At 39.8% G+C, this 22,467-nt stretch overlaps 2 protein-coding genes across 5 annotated transcripts in view; both read left to right on the top strand.

Annotated features, from left to right (window-relative positions):
- The window catches only part of Stt3a (STT3 oligosaccharyltransferase complex catalytic subunit A), a 33,269-nt gene extending 31,010 nt beyond the window's left edge, over nt 1–2,259 (top strand). For both annotated transcript variants that reach the window (XM_055622147.1, XM_055622148.1), the window contains exons 17-18: nt 140–255; nt 1,322–2,259. In XM_055622147.1, the coding sequence (XP_055478122.1) occupies nt 140–255; nt 1,322–1,360 (155 nt within the window). In that variant the 3' untranslated portion in view covers nt 1,361–2,259. The remainder of the gene's footprint in view (nt 1–139; nt 256–1,321) is intronic.
- Nucleotides 2,260–6,874: 4,615 nt separating this feature from the next.
- Chek1 (checkpoint kinase 1) overlaps nt 6,875–22,467 on the top strand; it is a 48,183-nt gene continuing 32,590 nt past the window's right edge. For 2 of the 3 annotated variants that reach the window (XR_008721810.1, XR_008721809.1), the window contains exons 1-7: nt 7,239–7,697; nt 9,300–9,523; nt 10,473–10,537; nt 10,624–10,693; nt 19,021–19,209; nt 20,322–20,426; nt 22,332–22,427. Coding sequence is in view for 1 of the 3 variants with exons in the window: in XM_055622252.1 (XP_055478227.1) it covers nt 7,633–7,697; nt 9,300–9,523; nt 10,473–10,537; nt 10,624–10,693; nt 19,021–19,209; nt 20,322–20,426; nt 22,332–22,427 (814 nt within the window). In the remaining 2 variants the exon portion in view is untranslated. Of the gene's footprint in view, nt 7,030–7,238; nt 7,698–9,299; nt 9,524–10,472; nt 10,538–10,623; nt 10,694–19,020; nt 19,210–20,321; nt 20,427–22,331; nt 22,428–22,467 lie in introns of those variants that run through there. The other variant, XM_055622252.1, reaches the window with a different exon arrangement.

Here is a 22,467-nt window from a genome sequence, read left to right as displayed (position 1 = left end):
TTCCTTCCTTCCTTCCTTCCTTCCTTCCTTCCTTCCTTCCTTCCTTCCTTCCTTCCTTCCTTCCCTCCCTCCCTCCCTCCCTCCCTCCCTCCCTCTCTCTGTCCTTCCTTCCTTCATTGTTGTTGTTGTTGATTTTTAGAGCGTCCACCAGGCTTTGACCGTGTTCGAAATGCTGAGATTGGTAATAAAGACTTTGAGCTTGATGTCCTGGAGGAAGCATATACCACAGAACATTGGCTGGTCAGGATATACAAGGTGAGTAGATTCCGCGGATCTCAGAAAGCCGCTCTTGTGCGTGCAGGTGTGATCTAGTGAGCAGTTTTCCAAAAAGGGACATTTTCAACAGTCCCTGCTCTCAAAGTAGTTTATTATTCACTTGAAGTATTGATAGTGTGTGTGTGTGTTTATTTATACAACTTTGTGGAGTTGATTCTCTTTAGCTTTGTAGTGATTCCAGAGATTGAATTCAGGTCTGATGAACCTGTACGGCATCTTTATCTGTTAAATCATTTGACCAGCCCAAAATATTACTAATTATATTTTGATTTATTCTTAGGAGACATCCCAGTTGGCAGTTGTTATAGCAACTTTTTTTAAAGAATATTTAATATTAAAAATATTTAAATATTTCTTTTTTTACTTAAAAGAAATATTTTTTTTTTATTACATTTTATATGGGGGGAGGCCTACATATGTATGCCATAGAAAAGGTCAGCGGACAGCTCGGAGAGGTCACTTCTTTCATTGTGTGGGTCCTGGATATCGAAATCAATTTATCAGGATTACCCTCTGAGCCATGTTGCCAGACTAGTACTTTTTTTTTTCCCCTCATGGTTTTTGGGATAATGTTTCAAGATGCTATCCAGGCTGGCTATAAAATTATTGTATATGCAAGGTTGGATTTAAACTCAGATCCTATTTCTTCAGCTTCTGGAATGGTAGTATTGTAGGTGTGGCCACTGTACTTTTTGCAGCAAGACTGATCCAGGTAGGGTTTGAAATAGCTTGAGGGCAGGACATGGTGACACATGCCTTTAATCCCTACACTTGGGAGGCAGAGGCAGGCATATCTCTGTGAGTTCAAGGCCAGCCTGGTCTACAAACCGAGGTCCAGGACAGCCAGGGCTGAAGAGAAACCGTGTCTTGAGGAAACAAAACAAAAGAAATAGGTTGAGGGTTGTAGGCTTTATCTCATGCTTATATATTCACATTCGAAATGGGCAACACTCTACTGTTACTCCTTTCTGCTTACTGTGGAACTAGGAACTCTCTCCAGAGTTGAATTTTTGGTAAATACTAAACTGATGTCTTTATGTTGCAGGTAAAAGACCTGGATAATCGAGGCTTGTCAAGGACATAAATGTCACATTGTGGCCTAAATGCTTCGCACTGAGTGCGTCAAATTGAGGACGCTGAAGATCTTTTTTTTTTATATGCAGTTTATAATAACAGAGCCGGATGGGATTAGAATTGTCTGGAAGTTTTGCCCTGGACAGTATGGGCTGGGCCAAATGAAATGATTTTTATAATTCTGAGCAGGTTACCAAATGGAATGTTATGGCTTTATTTTGGTCAATTAAAAGGGGGGGAGGATTTTTTTTAAATGTGCCTTATTTGTTTTGACTTAAATTGGCTGATATGAGGATCACAGAAGTGAACAGATGAAAGACCGTATTCATGCTCTAGATCCCCAGATGAACCAACCAAATAGGAGCATTCTTTCTCTCTTCTATCAGCAAACTCAAGGACTAGCTCTGGTTCTACAAATATAAATGACTTTGTCACACTTTTTGTTTTGTAGCACCCCGGTACAATGCTTTGCATATAATGGGTGCTTAATAAATTTTTATCAAATGAATAAATGTTTCCGGGACCAGAGGAGTGCTATTTCTGGGCAAAAAAGACAGCTTCTTATTGTTATGTCTGTGTTCTCAACGTGTATTTCTTTAAAAGTTCTTCGGCTTTATAAGGACAGAAAGTTGCTAGGTATTCCTGATCTTTCTAGCATTCTTTCAAACAAGTGAGGGTTTTTATTTTTTAATCAGAAGTATGAACCAAATATGACTAGTCCAGTAGTTCTTAAGACTCATTGAAACATATCAATCTGAGAGAAGACACTCCTCCAGCGTCATGTATAGAGGCTGACGATCAGTAGATGTTTCTGGAATCAGACGTAATTAATTGTGTATACCCATATGAAATTTAGGTATTCCGTACTTCACTAAACCTAAAACACAGTAAACAGGCTCTTTGCTCATTTTCTTTAGAATGACTAAGTCTCTTGGGTTACCCACTGTGAACTTCTGTTTTTCTTAGTTTCAGTATGCTGTGTTCATATACCACTTGAGGCTTGATTACCTGGTTTTGAAGCCCTTACTAAATAGGAAGTGGGAAGCATTGCTATTAGTAGGTGCTTTGGGATCATTGCCAGTCTGGACTGCCACAAAAGAGACTTTAAAAACTTTTTGACTTAAAAGCACAGAGATCCCATAGATACTTTGTGTCAGGATAAACAGCTTTCTGTCCTGTACAATAGGACATTTCATGTATTTTACAACATAGGACATAATCACTAATATATAAACCATCTTAAAAAAATTAGTGTTTCTATTTAAGAAAGCAAAAGGAGTCATATGACTTTTAGATAGTCACAGCGGTACTCAGTGCATATATTTAGGTGTACTTAGATACCTAAGGGCCTCTCATTTAAACCAGTTTATGTACTGTGTATATTATTAATATTATAAGTTATTAGTAAGCTTTCTCTATAGTAGAAATGGGATAACCCTTTTTTATATTGTTGTGACTCCTGAGATCTTGATATTTTCTATTCTACACAGATTTCTTTTTTAAATTGATTACATTTTCAGTTATAGTCCACTTAGTGTAAAAAAAAAAATTCCATCTAAAAAAACTTCATCACACACATGTGCACCCGTACACCAACCCCTCCCAGATTCTACTTCCAGCTCTGCTGAACCTCCCACTGTTGCCTCCTGCCTGATCATGTGTGCATAGTCATGTTTCTCTGTTTTTTGTTTTTTTAAACAAAACAAAACACTTGTGTCATATAGATTCCTTTCTAATTAAGAGTTTTAATTAGCCTTTTTAGGAAGGCTAATTAAAACTCTTAAATTTTAGGCAACAAAGCATGACACTTTAAATATTTATTTTTTTGGTATGTGTTTGGTGGGTGTTTTTAATTGCATATATGTATGTGTGTCATGTGCATGCCTGGTGACCACAGTATCCAGAAGAAATCACAGAGAAATCCAGATATCAGATCCCTGGAACTGGAGTTACAGGCAGTTGTGAGCTGCCATGTTTGGAAGAACAGCCATTGGTCTTTGTTTTGTTTTGTTTTTTTGAGACAGGGTTTCTCTATGTACCCTTGACTGGCCTGGACTTGCTTTGTAGACCAGGCTGGCCTCGAACTCACAGCAATCCGACTGCCTCTGCCTCCTGGAATGCTGGGATTACAGGCGTGCACCACCACGCCTGGCCTTTTTTTTTATTATGTATACAATGTTCTGTCTGCGTGTACACCCACACACCAGAAGAGGGCACCAAATCTCGTTATAGATGGTTAATAGTCACCATATGGTTGCTGGGAATTGAACTCAGAACCTCTGGGAAGAACAGACAGTGCTCTTAACCTCTGAGCCAACTCTCCAGCTCCAGGCATTGGTCTTAACTGTTGAATCAACTCCCCAGTCCCATGATAAAGTTATGTGAATGTGGGGCTTTGTGAGTCAGTTTTCCAAAAATTTCTTAGTTGATCTTCTATCTTCCATCTCTGGGGAGATTTCCTCAGCTTCCTTTTCACTCATTCATTGACCCCCTCCATGTGCGTGTGTGTATTTAAACCCAGGAGCCCTCTGCATGCTAGCTACCACTCTCAAGTGAGCTACATCTTGAACTTCAACTATATTTTCAAACATTCTTTTCCGCTTTCATGTTTCTGAAGTCTTAAGAGCTCTTTTGTTGTTTGACTTCCCATTCTTTTGCTCCCTTTCCAATTAAAGACTTTTCCGAATTCTTGATGACTGCTTTTTTATTTTTTAAAGACTGGGTAGTAGAAAGGGTTATGGATAGTGAGGTTTTGTTTTTCAGTATACTGTGATCTGATGGGGCTGGCATGGCACACTGAGAGATACTAGTGTTAGATTTCCTTTTTCTTCCATATATAATATATTGGTGTTAGGTTTCCTTTTGTACATAAGATTCAAGGTTTATATGTTCTCATATTCAAGGATATTGGTCAAGCTTTCACCTTTCTGGAGTAAATTAGAAGAAAGTGTGTGGGTTCAACTCTCAGTACATACACTTAATTGCTGTTTTTAGGCGGATAGCAACACCTTTTAGTGTGTCTGCTCTACAGTTCAGCTACCATTTATTTAGACTGAAAACATTACCAGCTTTGGGGAAGAGCTCTTCCTTGGTTATACAACAGGAAGGGTGTTCAGACATCTCTGCTTCATAGGCAGTCTTGTGATTGCCCCACTTGAACTCCATGTTCAGAGTTGCCTGCTGTCATCATTTCAACTTGAGTCTTCTGGGCTTCTCACGATACAAGTCAAGGCACTTTTCTGCACTGTCACTGGTGTCTTTGGGATTAATCTTTATTTTGTGCTTGTTACCTTTTATATTCAGTAGGCTTTCACTTAACCAAAGTTTTCTCATACTCAGAAAGGAATAGAAGCTATCTGTTAGGTACCCACTCCCCTTAAAGACAGTCTTGTATGGCCCAGGTTGGCTGCAAACTTAATGTACAGCTAAAGGTGGCTTTGAATTCGTTATTCTCCTGCATCTCCTTCCAAAGTGCTGTGATTGTAGGCCAGTGTTATGCCATCTCTCTTCTTAACGCTATTCCTTTGTAGATATTTTTAGTAAGTTTTATCATGAGGGCCCCCCTCCCCCATTTGTTTAGTTACTCTTCTGTGCCAATTTTCTTTTAATCAGCCTAGGTTGTCCTCGAACTTCTAGTATAGCCATCGTGATCCTGAACTAATGATCCTCCTGTATTCACCTGCCTAATGGGTCATATAAGGACATACATACATATATGCACAGTAGAAGATCATACATACACACACACACATACCTCCCCCCAGTCAGAGCACAGATACTGTGCCTGAATCTGTATTCTTTTTCAAGTGATAAGACATTGATTCCATTCAGGAATAGAAGAATCTCCTAGGTATTTGTATTCATTGATTTAAAGACAGGAAATTACGAAGAAATGGGAAGTAATATGAAAACTGTTTTCATCACATGAATCCTCAACTGATGTCATGGTTTTTAACTTTATAGACATTTGCAGGTGTTTCAACCTTCAATTTTGACAGAATTTTTGGAGTTGGAGATGTTCACTGGCAAAGCATTCGTGTAGCCAGCATAGTTTTTCCTTATTATTTTGTACCCAGGCCCTTAGAATTGGCATTTCTCACTTTCGTATGGGCCTTCTGCATGCTTGGCAAGTACTCTGCTATTATGCCATTTATTGTGCTTACCTGCCCACCTCTTTTTTTAGAGAGGGTCATATTTTGGCTTAGGCTGACCAAACTGAAGTAGTTCCCCCTGCCTCAGCTTCCCTAGACTGGGATTTCATCTTGCAGTTTGTTTGAAAGAGAGCAACTGGTTGGCTCTCTCCTGTCTCATCTCCATAGTGTGGTATTAGAAGGGTTGGCCACCATACTCATTTAATTAAAAAGCTCACATAGAAATGTATGTATGTTTTTTGAAACGGTTTCTCTGTGTAGCCTTAGCTGTCCTGGAATTTGCTCTCTAGACCAGGCTGGCCTCAAACTCTGGAGATTTTCCTGTCTCTGCCTCCCAAGTGCTGGGATTAAATGCATCCACCACCAGTGCCTGGCTTTTCTTAAATTTTTGGTTGTGAACCTGGCCTTTAAAGCCAGAACCGGGCGTGGAGGTGCATGCCTTTAATCCCAGCACTGAGGAGGCAGAGGCTTGCCTATCTGAGTTCAGGGACAACCTGGTCTACAAAGTGAGTTCCAGGACCGCCAGAGCTACAGAGAAACCCTATCTTGAAAACAACAAAAACAAAGAATAAGAAAGCTAGTAAAACTAAGCTAAGCAAATGGTCTTCCTACAAACAGGTTAGGTTGAACTAGTTTTGAAGCTTGTGTAGGCAAAACTGCCCCGTCTCGCAGGGGTGGCAGTGTGGTCATTTAAAAAAGAAAACTATTTCGTTTTTCATTTGAGAAGACTAAGCCTGTATAACTCAGGTTGCCTTGAACTCGCGATTTTCCTGCTTACGCTTTCCAAATTCTAGGTCTACAAGCATGCCCTACCACACTTGCTTTCCTTCTTCTTTTTTTTTTTTTAAATTCACAGAATTAATTCCAACAGCAGTTGCTGGCTTCTCAGTTCGAATACTAAGGGGGGCACAATGTAGCGTTTACGGAGCACTTTGTAGCGCTTAGTTTAAATCTCACAAGCTCTTCCTGGCAGGGTCTCCGAGGTCACGAGCTGGTCGGTTTACCTAGTTAACGGTGCAGCCTTTGTAGGCTCAGAGGGGCAAGGACCCCAATGCTTTTGTCCAGGGCCCAACTGATGCCCGGTCTGGATGGAGGCTTCGGCGCCTCTCTGGAACAATGTAAGGCGTCCAGCGGGGCACATGCCCGCTGCCATTTCACCCAGGGACTCGGGTCAATTCGCACCAAGGCGGTCGTCAATTCCAAATATCGTCAGCCTGTGTCTTACACGGACTCGGCAGGAGCGCGGAGGGGCAGGCTCAGGCACTAGAAGGAGGGCCCCCTGCTCGGTCGGTCTGTCGAAACGGCTTATCTTCAGAGCCCGGGATAGAACAACGCGCGCCGGCCAGCTTTACGGCAGAGGTGTGCGCGTTTGCGACAGCATGACGCAAGCAAGTTTTGGCGGGAAAAGCTCTGCATTTGGATTCCTGTGGTAGCTGGCAAAGGACTGCTGGGCGAGAGGGGCGCCCCGAAAGGTGGAGAAGGACTCCAGCAGAGGCCTCGGAGGTCCTGCTGAGTGCGGACGGGCACGGTGAGGGAGTGGTCCTGACCAGGGGAGAGCTGGGAGGGCCGCCCGGAGCGCGGCTGCAGCCGCTGGCCCGTGCCTCCCGAGCGTAAAGGGCTCAGAGTTGTGGCTCTCCGGGGTTCGCACGCTTTTCCGGCCCGGGGTCCGTGCCTTCCGCTCGTCCGGGCGGCTCGGCCCCGCCCCGTTCCCTCCGGGTGCTGGTTACACGTGCCGTTAGGGTGGGAATTGGAAGTGAGCGGGGGGAGGAGGGGCTGATCTGGCAGTAATTACCGTAGCTACCGCCTGCCCCGCGCTCTGCCCGCAGCTCCTACCTTTCCGGGCCATTCCCCGAGAGGAAGCTTTGGTCTCCCAACCTCGGAGCCCAGCAAGTGCCCAGTGTTGCATAAAGGCCGAGGAAAACCGTGGAAACAGGATTTGTGATATACAGGGCAGAATGCTTAAATTTAGTATCGTGACTTGGGCAAATCTGGATAAGCTCTAAGGGGAATCCAGATTCATGCAGAATCATGGCAAGAGCCCTGGCTCCGTGGTATCACCGGTGATGAGCGTTTACACTCCTTCCTCCCATTTTCTGGGATCCTGCATTTTACAGCCGCAGTGCTTGGAGTCATGGCCGTGCCTTTTGTGGAAGACTGGGACTTGGTGCAAACTCTGGGAGAAGGTGCCTATGGAGAGTAAGTTTGAGCCCTCATTAACTTTTTTTATTATTACATTTGTGTGTGTGTGTGTTTGTGTTCTGCCACTGTGCGGTGCGCACCCGTGTGGAGGTCAGAGGACATCTTGCCGGAACTTGATCTCTTGAGGGGTCGGAGGACTGAACTCAGGTCGTCAGGCCTGGTAGCAGGCAGCTTTATCTGCTTATTCAACTTGATGGCCTCCCTGGTTTAAATTTTACCTGGCCCGTTTGCTTGCTTCAGTTTTCCACCTGTTGTTTGAGTACACGCTTAAATCCTTTATTTTAAGAGGCAAAGACTATGGATATTTGCGTTTGAAGTCAAGGCTCTTAGCAGGTGAGGTTACATATCTACACCGGATCCTCCTTTCACACATGCTGGGCCTGGAAAAAGAACAATAGATTTCTCCTTTGTTTTGTTTTTGTTCAGATAAAAATCTTGTTAAATTGCATAGGTTAGCCTTGAACTCTAGGACACTATAGCCCCCCGGCTAGATATTTCAAGCCTGTGTTAGTTGACCCAGGGTTTTTTTTTTTTTTTTTTTTTTTTTTTCTTTTTTCTTTTTTTATAAAATGTTCTTTTATAAGAGAGTTACTTGTTAACAAACCATTGTGTCTTTAAGATTTAAATGACATAAAAAAAAGACCCCCCCCTCCCCCCAAAAAAGACCCTGGAGGCATCCCGCCTAATTTCAGATCCTCACACAGTAGCAGGTCCTGGTTTTGGTTTGTGTTCTTGAGCAAGTTTTATGTGCCTGTTTCCTCATTTGAGGATAGAATTAATGGCACTTACTTCAGAGGTGCTAACATATTACTGAAGGCACATATGCATGAGGTTAATAGATGTACAGTAATGTTGTTGTGTGACTGCACCATGTATGTGTGTGATGTAATCTAGAATTGCTATTATCTTTTAGAAATTTATTAGTCACTTATTAGATAACTTGCATGCACAAGGTAATGACCTTCTTGGAGATTAACTGTAGTGCTTCATATTTCGTTTCATTGCTTTCCATAACACGGCAGAAACCCATTTCATTTTCCTTGATGAAGAAAGTAGTCTTTTGTTTTGCCTCTTATGAAATTTTACATGTATGAGTGTTCGCCTACATGTTCATGTGTGTATCTTTCTGATGAGGGCCAGAGGGAGGTGTGCGATCCCCGGGAACTGGAATTACAGATGGTTATGAGCTACCCTGTGGGTGCTGGGAATTGTACTGTCTGAAGCAAGTTCACTTAACTGCTCAGCCATTTCTCCAGGCTGCCCCCTCCAACCCTCCAATTGGGAAAAATGGAAACTGTTTAAAATTATGTATTTATTTTAGAGACTGTGTCTCATTATGTACCCTGTCTCATTATGTACCCGGCTGGCCTCAAACTCCAAGAGCTCTGCTAAAAGACAAGTGTCACCATCGCTTGCTAATTTTTTTTTTTTTTTTTTTTTAGAGTTTCTTTGTTGCCCAGGCTGACCTTGAACTTGGACCCTTTTTCTTTGTCTTTAGAATGCTGGAATTGCAGGCATGTGTCAATAATCTTTTGAAGTTTTAGGAGAAATAGAATTCTGAGGTGAAAATGTTGTAACTTTCTCTCTTTTCTCTTTAAGGGTTCAGCTTGCTGTGAATAGAATAACTGAAGAAGCTGTTGCAGTGAAAATTGTAGACATGAAGCGGGCCATAGACTGTCCAGAAAATATTAAGAAAGAGATCTGCATCAATAAGATGTTAAATCATGAGAACGTAGTAAAATTCTATGGCCACAGGAGGGAAGGCAATATCCAGTATCTGTTCCTAGAGTACTGTAGTGGAGGAGAACTTTTTGATAGAATAGGTATGGAAAAGATTACGATAAATTATTTTACTGAACAAGTTTTTAAGTTGTGTGTGTTTTGCTGGAAATTAAACACAGAGTCTTTACACAGGCCCTTCAGCTGGTCCACTACTAAGCCACATTCTCAGCTGGTAACTTTTTTTGGGGGGTGAGGCATGTTTTCTCTGTAGTCTTGGCTGTCCTGGAACTCGCATTGTAGACCAGGTTGACCTTGAACTCAGAGATCTGCAGGCCTCTGCCTCCTGGGTGCTGGGATTAAAGGCATGCACTGCCATACCCAACCATCTCAGCTGTATTTTAAATGTTAAATAGCTGTTTAATTAATTTTATTTTAGAGTTGGATATGCAACAGTAAAATTGGAATAAAAAGTCAGGCATTCTTGACTTTGTAGTGTGAAAATTTTATGGCTTAAATCAGTTAAGTAATGAAATTTACTAGACTTCCCTGTTGTCAGACATACTAAAACACTGGGGAAAACAGAACCTGTTGAACATTATTTACTTTATGGCTGTTTTGTATTCTGTGTACCATGTGTATGCCTGGTGCCCATGGAGGCATGGCTGGTGCTCTAAAAGGCCTGAAGAGGGCACTGGATCCCCTGCAGCTGACAGATGGTTGTAAGCCATCAGTGCTGAAAATCAAATCCTAGTCTTCTGGCCCTGAACTTTGTGTTTAAAAGATGTAGGGGAAACTTTGAAGGAAATCAAGTCCATTGGGGTTAACGTAAGATTAAAATACTTTGATATGATGTTAGGGTGTTTTTACTACTTAGCATGTACAAAGATGTTATGTTTACTCATGTATTTGTTCTTGGAGCTGACTCTTTTTTTGTTAGTAGAAGTTTATGTTTGCTTAAGTAGAAGCATAAATGAGAAAAGATTTAAGATCCTATATGGTTGATGCCTGACTACAGTCTTTCAGTATACTATCAATAATTATTTCTTACAGAGCCAGACATAGGCATGCCGGAACAAGATGCTCAGAGGTTTTTCCATCAACTCATGGCAGGGGTGGTAGGTACCCTACCCTCTTTCACTTTGCTTAAAATTAGCATAAATGAGGTAAACTGCTAAATTCCACTGTTTAACCTTCCACCTAGGTTTATCTGCATGGAATTGGAATAACTCACAGAGATATTAAACCAGAAAACCTTCTCTTGGATGAAAGGGGTAAGATTACCATTTTGTTAATGTTATATTTTAGGTTAGTCATATAGACCCAAACAAGGCTTTCACATTTCTGAACTCCTGGAACTCCCTCATGGCTGAAGATGTTGAGCATTTTTTTCCAGTATTCATTGGCCTTTTAAAAAAAGTTTTTGTGTGTTTTGTTAGGCAACTATCTGTTAAATTCATCCACTACTTGTTGATTAGATGCTTTGTGTTTTGTTTAAAGTTTGGAGTTCTGCAAACATAGATCTCAAGCTCATGTCAGATATATAATTGGAAAAGATTTTGTGTTACCCTGTTGGCTATGTCCTACACTGCCCTTGCCTGTGCTTATCCACGTCTTGTGGGTGCTTGTTTTTCTCCAGCAGTTATTCAGAATTTAAGATCTCATCTTAAGGGCCTTGATCTATTTGCATATGATTTTGTGCAAAGGATGAGAAATGGATTTAATTCCATCCTTTTTTTAAAATTAATTTATTTTTTATTAATTACAGTTTATTCACTTTGTATCCCAGCTATAGCCCCCTCCCTCGCCCCTCCTAATCCTACCCTCTCTTCCTCATCTCCTATGCCCCTCCCCAAGTCCACTGATAGGGAAGATCCTTTTCCCCTTCTCTCTGACCCTAGCCTATCAGGTCTCATCAGGACTGCCTGCATTGTCCTCTTCTGTGGCCTGGTAAGGCTACTCTCCACTCAGGGAGGTGATCAAAGAACCAGCCACTGAGTTCATGTCAGAGACAGTCCCTGTTCTCATTACTAGGGAACCCACTTGGAGACTGCCAAGGGCTACATCTGTGCATGGGTTCTAGGTTATCTCCATAATGTCATCCTTTCATATCGGACTTTTCCAGCACCATAGTGTTCATGATGCAGACCTTTTCCAATGTATGTTTTGACCCTTTGTTAAATTAGGGGTTAGAGGCAGGAGAGATGGATCAGAGGTTAAGAACACTGGCTGCTTTCCCCAAGATCCCTGGGTTCCAATTACCAGCACTCAAGGTGTTCACAACCATCTGTAACTCTACTTCCCAGAGGATCAAAGCCCTTTTGGCCTCCATGGTATACAGGCAAAACACCCATACACATAAAATAAAAATGATGTATACCTCTAATCCCAGCACCTGGGAGGCAGAAAGAGGTGGATCTCTGAGTTCAAGGCCAGCCTGGTCTACATAGTGAGTTTCTAGTTTCTAGGACAGTCAGGACAACGTAGAGAGACCCTGTTTCAAACAAACAAACAAATAAACAAAAAAATGAAGGGAAAAATTCTTTCTCAGGTGATGGTAGCTGTGTGTTTATTTCTGGCTCCTTGGTTATGTTTTCTGTTTTGTCGTGATGTTTTTCTGCCTTTGTCATGATGTACTTGTAGGTCTTTAGTGTAATTTGAGATCAGGTGTTAATGACATTTCTAGTTTTGCTCCTGGACTAGCATTGTAATTTGCTAGTTCTGTGAAGAATGTCATTGGAATTTTGATAGTGACTGTGGATCTATAAATTGCTTAAAGTTTCAGTTTCTTTTCAGTGTCTTAAGGCATTCATTGTAGTGTTTTGTTTTTTGTTTAACTTTCTTGCTTAGGTTTATTGCTAGTTTGTTTTTTTGATTTGTTTATTGTTGTTTTGTTTGCTTGTCTATTTTTTGTTTAGAGAGACAAGGCTTCTCTACGTACCCTTGGCTGTCCTGGACTTGCTTGTATGCATATTTTTAGGGCTGGCCATTTGGTACTTAATAAACAGTTGATATGCTCTATCCCGGAAATTCTTTGTGTACGGTTGAGACCTCCAGGGCTCTGGCATGTTAGTTATTGGGATTGTTAGCTCATGTTTAGGCTGTCATGTTGGTGAGACTTCATAGTTTTAGGATCTTCAAGATTCATGTAGCTTCTGACATTCCTCAAGAGAGTCTTACAGCAAACTTCCTTTCTGCCGGCTCTTCTGCAGTGATCCCTGAGCCTCAGTTCCAGGACTTGTAGATGTATCCACGGGGACTGGGCTCTACAACTCTGCATTTTGGTAGTCTGTAATGGCCTCAGTCTGTTGGATACCAACATTTCCCTAATGAGGGGTGAGGACACACTTATCTTTGTGTATAAGAACAAATATTTAAAATGTAGTTAGGGGTTATACTGGTTTAGGAAAGTGGCAGTTCTAAATTCTCCAAGATCTGTGGTTTCAGTAGCCCTCTGTAGTTGGCTCGATTTCTAATACTAGGCAAGATTTCTCTCTACATCCAATTTGAGAGTCAAGGTATGTGTGCCACTACCATACTCTTAGGGTTATTGTGCCATGCTGGTGGTGGCTGTAGTTCATAGGCATCATAGCTGGGTAAGACTGTCAGTTGCTTTCCTCCTTTGGAAGCTTGCATGGTGCCTTCTGGTACCAAGAAAGCTAGTCCACAGGGAGGAGGCTTTCAGGTCAGTTCCAGCTCAGGAGCCTCTGGGCTCTGTGTCCAGTGTGTTTAGCAACAAGAACTTTACCCTCTACCTTTGCAACCATGGTCAGTAGCAGTGTCCTGTAATGTTTTGGGAGTCTCTTGGACAACCTTGACTAACAGAACTCAAAAGAGAGGTTCTCATGTCTGCTGTTGGGAGTTTTTGTTAGATGGTTTTTGGCTCCCAGAAGGAGAACTATTATTCCAGGTGGGAAGATTTCATTTCAACTATGTTATATTTACACATTGACTTATGTGTATTTTAGTTATTTTTAGGTAGATAATTAATAGTATGATTTTGACATTTTCAGAAGTCCTGTTATTAAACCCTCTTCCCTCCTTCTGCACTTATCCTCTCCCACAATTAGAGCCCTCATCCGTTTTTCCATTTTTCTCATCAGATCACTTGCACCCTTTTCTTCTCCTCTCTGTTGCTTCACCCCTTTCCCCAACCTGACAATGGTCCTTTTTTACTGCCCTGGGTTCTGTAGTTACTCCAAAGATATGTCCTTACCTCTGAAGATTGGATCTAGGGCCCCAAATGATAGGAAACATGCACTTTGTCTTTCTGAGTCTGTGTTGTTTCACTCAATATGATCTTTCTGGTTTCATTCATTTACCTGCAAATTTCATCATTTCATTCTTCTTTACAGCTGAATAGTATTTCATAGTGTAGTTCTACCACATTTTCATCATCAGTTTTTTTAGGTTATAGGGCATTTAGGTTGTTTCTGTTTCTTAGCTTTTGTGAAGAGAACATCAATGAACATGGCTGAGCAGGTACATGTGGAGTAGAATGTAAGTTCTTTGTGCATATGCCAAGTGTTAATAAAGCTGGGTCATGCATACAGTAGATTTATTTGTAGCTTTTTGAAAGTTTTCTACAGTGATTTCCAGAGTGTTTTGAACAGTTTACAATCTTGCCAACAGTGAATGAGGGTTCTCTTTTCTTTACATTCCCTGCAGCATTTGTTGTCAATTGTTCTTTACCACTTGACTGGGGTAAGATGAAAATTCAGAGTTGTTTTCATTTGCATTTTCCTAATTTCTAGGGACAGTGAACATTTTTGAGCCATTTCTTAGTTTTTATGTTTTGTTTTGACAAACTCTCTATTAAGGTCTCAGGCCCATTTGTTGTTGTTGTTGTTGTTGTTTTAATGAACTCTATTAAGGTCTCAGCCCCCCCCCCCCCCTTTTTTTAAAGGGTCATTTGTTTTTCTCAGTCTTTGTTTTTTAAGGTTTTTATATATTCTGGATATTAATCCTTTGTTGAGAATGATTTGTTATGCATTTTCAGACATCCTTATTGTTATTTAATCCCTCTTTTCCCCTTCTCTTATTTATCTCCCTTCCATTTTGTGTATGGGCTTTGTCTTCACCTGTTTCTCTAGTTCTGCAGAACCTTTTCACTTTTATGAGGTCCCACTTGTCAATCATTGGCCTTAATTCTTGGGCAAATGACCTATTCAGAAAGTCCTTTCCAACATCTATGTCACGGAGGGTAGGTACTGCCTATGTTTTCTTCTAGCAGTTTCGGTGTTTCAGGTTTCACATTTAGGTCTTTGATCCATTTAGAGTAATTTTCCATTCTTCTGCATGGGAACATCCAGTTGTTCAGGCACCATTTGTTGGGGATGCTTTCTTTCCTCCAGTGTATGTTTTTGGCATCTTGTCAAATAGTAAATGGCTGAAGTTACGTGTGCTTATGTTTAGGTCTTGGACTTTGTTATATTGATCACATGCCTGTTTTTGTGTCAGTCAGTACCATATTGTTTTTTTATTACTATGGCTATGTAATGTATCTTGAGTTCTGTAGTTATAATCCCTCCAGTATTATTCTTTTTGCTCAGGATAGTTTCGACCGTCCAGTGTCTTTTACAATTCCATATGAGTTTTAGGATACTGTTTTCTTTTTCTATGAAGAATGAGACGGGAGTTTATATTGTAATTGTGTTGAATCTGTAAATAGCTTTTGGTAGAATGCTCATTTTCATAATAGTCTACCAATCCATAAACATGGGCTGTCTTTCTATTTTCTAGAGTCTTCTCTATCTCTTCAGAGGTTTAAAGTGTATTATAGAGGTGACTTCCTTGGTATATTAGAGTTCTCTAAGAAAGAAAAGATAGAATGAACTAATATACATCTGTGTATTAGTAAGAGGTTTATTAACGTGACTTATAGTCTAGGATCTAATAGTTGTTCAGTCCATGAGACTTGATGTTTTTGCAGTCCCAGTTTGGTGCTAGAGTCCCATGGAGGTCCCAGAGACCTGCCAGTTTTCAGTTCGTGTTGGAATCCTGAAGAAGCAGGTTCTAACACCAGCCAAAGAATGAGTTAGGAGAGGTGAAACTTGCTAGTGAGAGTGAGGAAAAACAGACAGAAAACAAATCTTTCTTCATTGTTCTTTTATGTGGACTGCCACCAGAAGGTGTAGCCCATATTTAAGGTGTCTCTCACCTCAAATAATCCAATCAAGAAAAATCCCTTTCATGTGTACCTTGCTTGCTTGGGTTTTAGTTACTTCTAAATGTAGTCAAGAGTTGACAACCAAGAATAGCCATCACACTTAGTTAGGTTTATTCTTATATGTTTTATTTTCCTTGGGGCTATTGTAAATGGGGATATGCTCATGTTCTCTTTCTCTCTGTATTTGTTGTTATGTAGAAAGTTACTCATTTGCTCATGTTGATTCTTTGCTCTCCTACACTGATGAATTTGTTTATCATTTCTAGAGGTTTTCTGGCCATCTGCAAATGAGGATAATTACTTTTTAGTGTACCTTTTTAATTTCCTTCTTTTGCCTGTTCTACTTGGTGTTTCGAGCATAGTGGTAAAAAGGAGCAGGGATAGTGAGCATTCCTACTTCTGACTTCAGTGAGATTGCTTCCAAGTGTTTTTCCATTCAGGATGATGTTGGCTATAGATTTATCATATATAGATTTTTTATTATGTTGACGTGTGTTCATTTATATATATCATAATAAAACCCATTGCTTTATATACTAACTTAGAAAATACATAAAAAGTTAGCACACAAGATTTTTATCACATGTTGTAATAAAGTATAGTAAACACCTGTCTTCCCCCCTGACTTTAAAGAAATCAACAGTTCTGAGACTCACATGTAAACGTTGGACGATGTGTAAGGTAGTCTTATGGAAAAGTGGGAGGAAAGAGAAAAGGACCCAGAGGTGACAGGAGCTCCACAAGGAGACCAACTGAGCCATTTAACAAGGGCCTAGAAAGGCTTGCTGGGTTGGAAGCATCAACCAGGGACCATGCATGAACTGGACCTAGGCTCCCTTAGGCTTCATGTGGGTCCTTTAGCAAGGGAAATGGAGAGTGCATTGGACACAGACTCACTTGCCCTGGTGGTACTGCCTTGCCAGGGCTAAGGGGAAGAGGACATGCTCAGTCCTGATGGAACTTGGTGAGCTCTGGTGGATGGGAAAGGGAACTTCCCTTTTCTGAGAAAAAGGGGGAAGGGGAGGCACAAGGATAGAAGGGATGGGGCTACTGTAAGGATGTAAAGTGAATAAAAAAATATAATAAAATCAACAATCACATCTAAAAATGCTCTGAGTTAGCTAGGGGGTGGTGGCCCATGCTTTTAGTCCCAGCACTTGGGAAGCAGAGGCAGGTGTATCTCTGAGTTTGAGGCATCTGTTTTTATGAAGTCCAAAACCCAAATTATGATTTAGGTATAGAAACATATAACAGTAGCACAAGTAGAAGCAAAACTGAATGGTAGGCAGCACTGAAAAGGCAAGAGAGTATATGTACAGGTATATGTAGTTTGTTTGTTTTTTTCTGAGACAGAGTTTCTCTTTGTATACTTGGCTGTCCTGGAATTTGCTCTATAGACCAGGCTGCTGTGAACTCAGAGATCTGCTTGCCTCTGCCTTCCAAGTGCTTGGATTAAGAACCACCAAGCTATTTTTATTTTATTTTTTTTATATGGATTTCTTCTATCTGTCTGTCTGTCTATCTATCTATCTATCTATCTATCTATCTATCTATCTATCTATCTAATAGTTTGTTTTTTGTTGTTTGTTTATCTAGTTGTTTTGAGACAGGGTTTCTTTGTGTAGCACTAGCTGACCTGGAACTCACTATGTAGACCAGGCTGGCCTTGAACTTGAATAGATCCATCTGCCTCTGCCTCCCAAGTGCTAGGATTAAAGTCATGAGCTGCCACCACCACTACCTGGCTTAAATATAGTTTGAATTAAAAATGTCATACAAATATTCTGATGAGTGTCTAACAAGCACGTCTTGTTTATACTGTTATTCTTATTTATTTTGTTTCTATTTAGTATTTGCTAATAAGCTAAAGAAATAAAATGTCACCAGTATCTAAAATTTTTCCTTCTGTTCTTCACAGACATATATATTCCTAAATTTTGGATTCATTATCTGTAGTTTTCTAACTTAATAATATTATGGTGCAGATGCTATGAAACAACCAAACCCAAAAGAGGCCAAACTGTGCTAAACCATTAGTCTTCAAAGTGACTGCTCTTTTGAAGTTGTAATCTCAGTTGTTGGTCCAGTTTTTATTTCATATAGTTGTTAAAAAGATGTAATTGCAGCCAGGTGTGGTAGTGCACATCTTTAATCCCAGCACTGAGAGAGACAGAGGCAAAGGGATTACTGTGAGTTTGAGGCCAGCCTGGTCTACACAGTCCAGGACAGCCACAGATATACAGAGAAACCCCATTTTGGGGGACGGGGGAGGGAATGTAATAGCAGCATATCTTTCAAAGTTAAATATAGGTAAGCAAATATATTGGTGTATGTGTTATGTGGTGTGAACATAATTGATTTTTAAAGGTTCTCCTATGTGATGACATTTGTTTTTAAGTTAGAATAATAATTACCCAGTACAAAAATATATATTTGAGATTTGTTAATGCCACTAGCCCTTTTTTGACATATCTGATTCTGTGTAAGTACATGTACCTTGTTTTTGTTAATCATTTCCATATTCATTGTATGTGTGTATAAGATCTTGTCATTTATTGATGGAAATTTATAACTGGTATTACAAAAATCCTTACATTTATCAGTTTGTGGGATTTCTGCTTGTGGGTGGATATGATCTTAGAAGTGAGAATCGTTAGTTCAAAGAGTGAATATTTCAAATTTTGATACTTCGGCTAAACTGCTTTCAAAAAGTTTGTGTTTATTGATAATCTCTCATAGTAGGGATTTTCCTAACTTCTTAGTCAGAACCCTTTGCTACAACATTCTATAATCTGTATTTTTATGGCCAGTATAACCAGGGATTATTATCAGTCTTTTTCACTGACTTTATCACTTGCATTAGCCAATACAATGCTTGTTACTTGCATGCAGTAGACATTCATGTAGTATATTGAAATGGAAGTTCTTTGTGCAGTTTGTATGTGATAAAGATGGGAGGACAGAGTACAAGTTTGTCCTGGAGTTTCTGCTTTTCTCACATTTGCTACTTGGACAAGTTCTTGAGGCTTCTCAGTTTTCAGTTGAGTTTGATATATCTTTATACATTTTCTTTTCGCCAACTGAGGTCTTTTGTCGTTGAGGAAGCTATGCTTAGTCATCAGCAAAGCTTAGTCTCCTAGGTTTGTTTTCCAGGAGGGCAGCCACAGCATCTTTATTTAAACTGGTAGAAAATGGTTTTTGTGTTCTTATTTCTCTTTAGTTAATAAGAATTGAGGTCTTTGCTTAGTATAAATGATGGTGCTTTTTACTTTTTCTTCTTTTACACATACATAGATTTCTTTTGCTATTTTCAGGTAGAAAAATTTCTATAAGCCTTTAGCAAAACCAGTATTATTTTCAGTAATTCATATACATGTATGAATTTGTAGATCTTTAATGCAATGTTGTTGCATTTTTCTCCTTTTGGCTTAGATAACCTCAAAATCTCTGACTTTGGCTTGGCAACAGTGTTTCGGCACAATAATCGTGAACGTTTACTAAACAAGATGTGTGGGACTTTACCTTACGTTGCTCCAGAGCTGCTAAAGAGAAAAGAATTTCATGCAGAACCAGTTGATATTTGGTCCTGTGGAATAGTACTTATTGCAATGTTGGCTGGAGGTAAGGCTGTTTAATCATGACAAAACTTCTTTTCTCTGAAAAGTCAGATTTTTTACAGCAAGACAATAATGAAATAACCCAAGGAAACCTGATTCTGTAATAGAAAGGTTGTAAGTGGAGCCTTTAGTGGCAGAGCCATCTCTGCAGATCTGTAATAAATTTGTGTTAGTGTTTAACTAATTGCTTTAGGCTGCAGTTACTAAGTACCTTTCAGTGAATGCATTATAACCAGCAGATTTATTTCATACAAATTATGAAGGCTTGAAGTCTGGGTGTTGAAGGTCAAGCATGGTCATTTTCTGACCTCTTCCTGCCTTGCAGTTGATCCATCTTACTGAGAGGAGAGGCACACTAAAGAGTTTGCGTCCATAAGGACCCAGATCCCACTTTTGAGGGCTTTCATACTCATGACCCAGTCACCCCACAGAGGCCCCACATGCAGAATCATCACATTGGGAATGTGAGAATGAGTCACCCAGCTGCAACATCTTTCCCTTGGCTGATGGCAGGGGCTGAGTTGGCTGATCTGGCTGGCAGAGCTGGTGTGTCCCCCCCCCCCCCCCAATTCCTCCCCTGAAGTTGTAGGCTGGGTTGAAGAGGACGACTTTCCCTGAATGGTCATCCTTCAAGTGTATATGAGTAGCTACAGTCCTGTACTAGAACCTCCAAATAAGCTCTTACATTCATCATCTTGGGGGTTAGGATTTCAGTATAAATTTTAGAGGGGAAGCAAGCGTTTAACCCTATAATTTGCATATTATTTCTAACTACCTTGAAACTTGTAACCCAGAGATTTATTTATATGAAATATAGCTATTAAATGAAAATCTCAACACTTACTTTGGGGTTGCTGGAGATTGAACACAGGGCCTACCACCTGCCAGGCAAGCATTCTGCCACAAAGCTCTATCTCTAGCACTCATGTGATACCTTTGAAAGAGTAGTTTCTGTGAAACATAGTGTGAAAACCATATTGAATTACTGTGGAGGAAGCCTTTTTTTTTTTTTTTAATGTATTGTTCATTTTTATTTTGTGTGCTTATTTTTTTCTTGAAATCTTTATTACATAATTTTGTGAACATTCAGAAAACTGCAACTTGTTCTATTTTTAGAATTGCCGTGGGACCAGCCCAGTGACAGCTGTCAGGAATATTCTGATTGGAAAGAGAAAAAAACGTATCTCAATCCTTGGAAAAAAATTGATTCTGCTCCTCTGGGTAACTGGGTTGTTAGATGAAAGTATTGATTTTATGGGTAATAGAGTGTCATGCTAGTTGATTTTTCTTTTTTTTTTTTTTCTTCCTTGCTTCCTTCCTTTTCTTTTTCCTTCCTTCTTCCTCTGTCCTCCGTTTCTTCTCCTCTTCCTCCTCCTCCACCTTCTCCTCTTCTACTACTTTCCTTCCTTCCTTCCTTCCTTCCTTCCTTCCTTCCTTCCTTCCTTTCTTTCTTTCTTTCTTCTTTCTTTCTTTCTCTCTTTTCCTTTCTTCCCTTTTCTTCTTTTCTTCCCTTTTCTTTTCTTTTCTTTTCTTTTCTTTTCTTTTCTTCTCCTTTTAGCTAACTTAGAAAATGTAAGTCAGAATTAAGGAAAAATATGTTTGGATATAGTGGCAGCCATCTTTAATGCTAGTACTCAGGAAACAGGCAGGTGGATCTCTGTAAGCCTTCCTAGTCTACCTAGGGAGTTCTAAGCCAGTCAGGACTACATAGTGAAACCTCATCTCAATAAAAGAAAAAGAGTGAGGGAGAGAGAGAGGGAAGGAGGGAAGGAGAGAAAAAGGAAGGAAGGAAGGAACTGTAATTGTAGCATTTGGAAATAGCCTTTTAAAAGTATTCTGAAAAATGTGCTAACGCTTTTATGGAAAAATATATAATACATATCAAATGTATAGTATATTTTATAAGTATGTGTTTGCAAAAATTAAGTCATATGTTTCATAATTCATTTTAGTTTTGATGCTTAGCATTTTCCTACATCTATAATTATGAGTCGGGATTTTATTTTTAAAGGCTGCTATTCATTATGTGGGTATGTTTTACTCATCCAGTTTAGAGATTTAGGGTTTTTTTTTTCTTGATTTTACTTTTAGAAAATAGGTATGATAAGCATCCATGTTACTTGATGCTTGTGTATATCCTTTAATTATTTGCTTAAAGTTTTTTTCTTTTCCTACAAGCAAAACTGCTGGGTTTCACTATTCCTGCCTGTCCTGGAACTCACTATGTGGACCAGGCTAACTTTACTGCTCAGAGAGATTGCTCTGCCTCTGCCTATTGAATAGTGGGATTAAATACACTGCCATGCATGGCAAAAATGAATTTTTAACCAGTAAGACTGTACTGATACTGTTTCTTAAATTTTATTTTAAATTCAATGTTAATACTGAATATGTAATTTACTAACTTTTCCAGTTTTGCCTAGCTTTGGCAATGAAATTTAGTTTTTCTTAGTTCTTTGGGTTTTTTTTCAAAAACAATTATTTGACCATTGTATATGTTATCACAGTATTTCCTAGAATTTGTCATTTATTTAAATTTTGCTAGTTATTTTAATGTGCAGATGTTTTAAATTTTTCATGCCTAAATTCTTGTCATTTATGTTTTTTACTTACATTATCCTGTTTAGAAAGGTCTTTTCTAGTCTGATGTTGTTTTACACATCTTTGTTCTCATTTAGTGTTTCTGTGGTTTAATTTGTGTGTTTTATTGTTGTTCATTTTGACACAGTCTTATTTAACCCCAGCTGATCCCCAAGCTCAGCTGTATAGTAGAGGATGGCCTAATCCTCCAGTCTCCACCGCCAGGTGTCAGTTTGTTTTGGAGACAGGATCTGTGTTAGCCATGTGGTCTCAATCTCAGGCTGAGCCTGACTGACAATCCTCCCTGCAGCCTCCTGAGTGCTGGGACTAGAAGCTGAGTCAGTTTTCACTCCTGTGATGTTGGCATGTTGGGACTTGAATAGTTCTTTTAGAAATTAATATGTGTGTCCTAAGCTGGCTTCAAGCATCCTGCTTGTGCCTCTCAAGTATTGAGGCGGTAGGTGTGTACCATGCACCTGGCTTTTGTGTCTCTTAAGGTTTGTTTCATTTGCTTAACTCTTTTTGAAATACTCCTTTTGTTTTCAGCTTTGCTTCATAAAATTCTGGTTGAGAATCCATCAGCACGAATTACCATCCCAGACATTAAAAAAGATAGATGGTACAACAAACCACTTAACAGAGGTAAAAAAAAAAAAAAAAAAAAAAAAAAAAAAAAAAAAAA

Source organism: Psammomys obesus, unplaced genomic scaffold, assembly GCF_907164565.1.
Source record: "Psammomys obesus unplaced genomic scaffold, mPsaObe1.curated_primary_1811, whole genome shotgun sequence".
Lineage (NCBI taxonomy): Eukaryota > Metazoa > Chordata > Mammalia > Rodentia > Muridae > Psammomys > Psammomys obesus.
The sequence above is the reverse complement of the archived record's forward strand: the minus strand, read 5'-3'. Positions and strand labels throughout refer to the sequence as shown.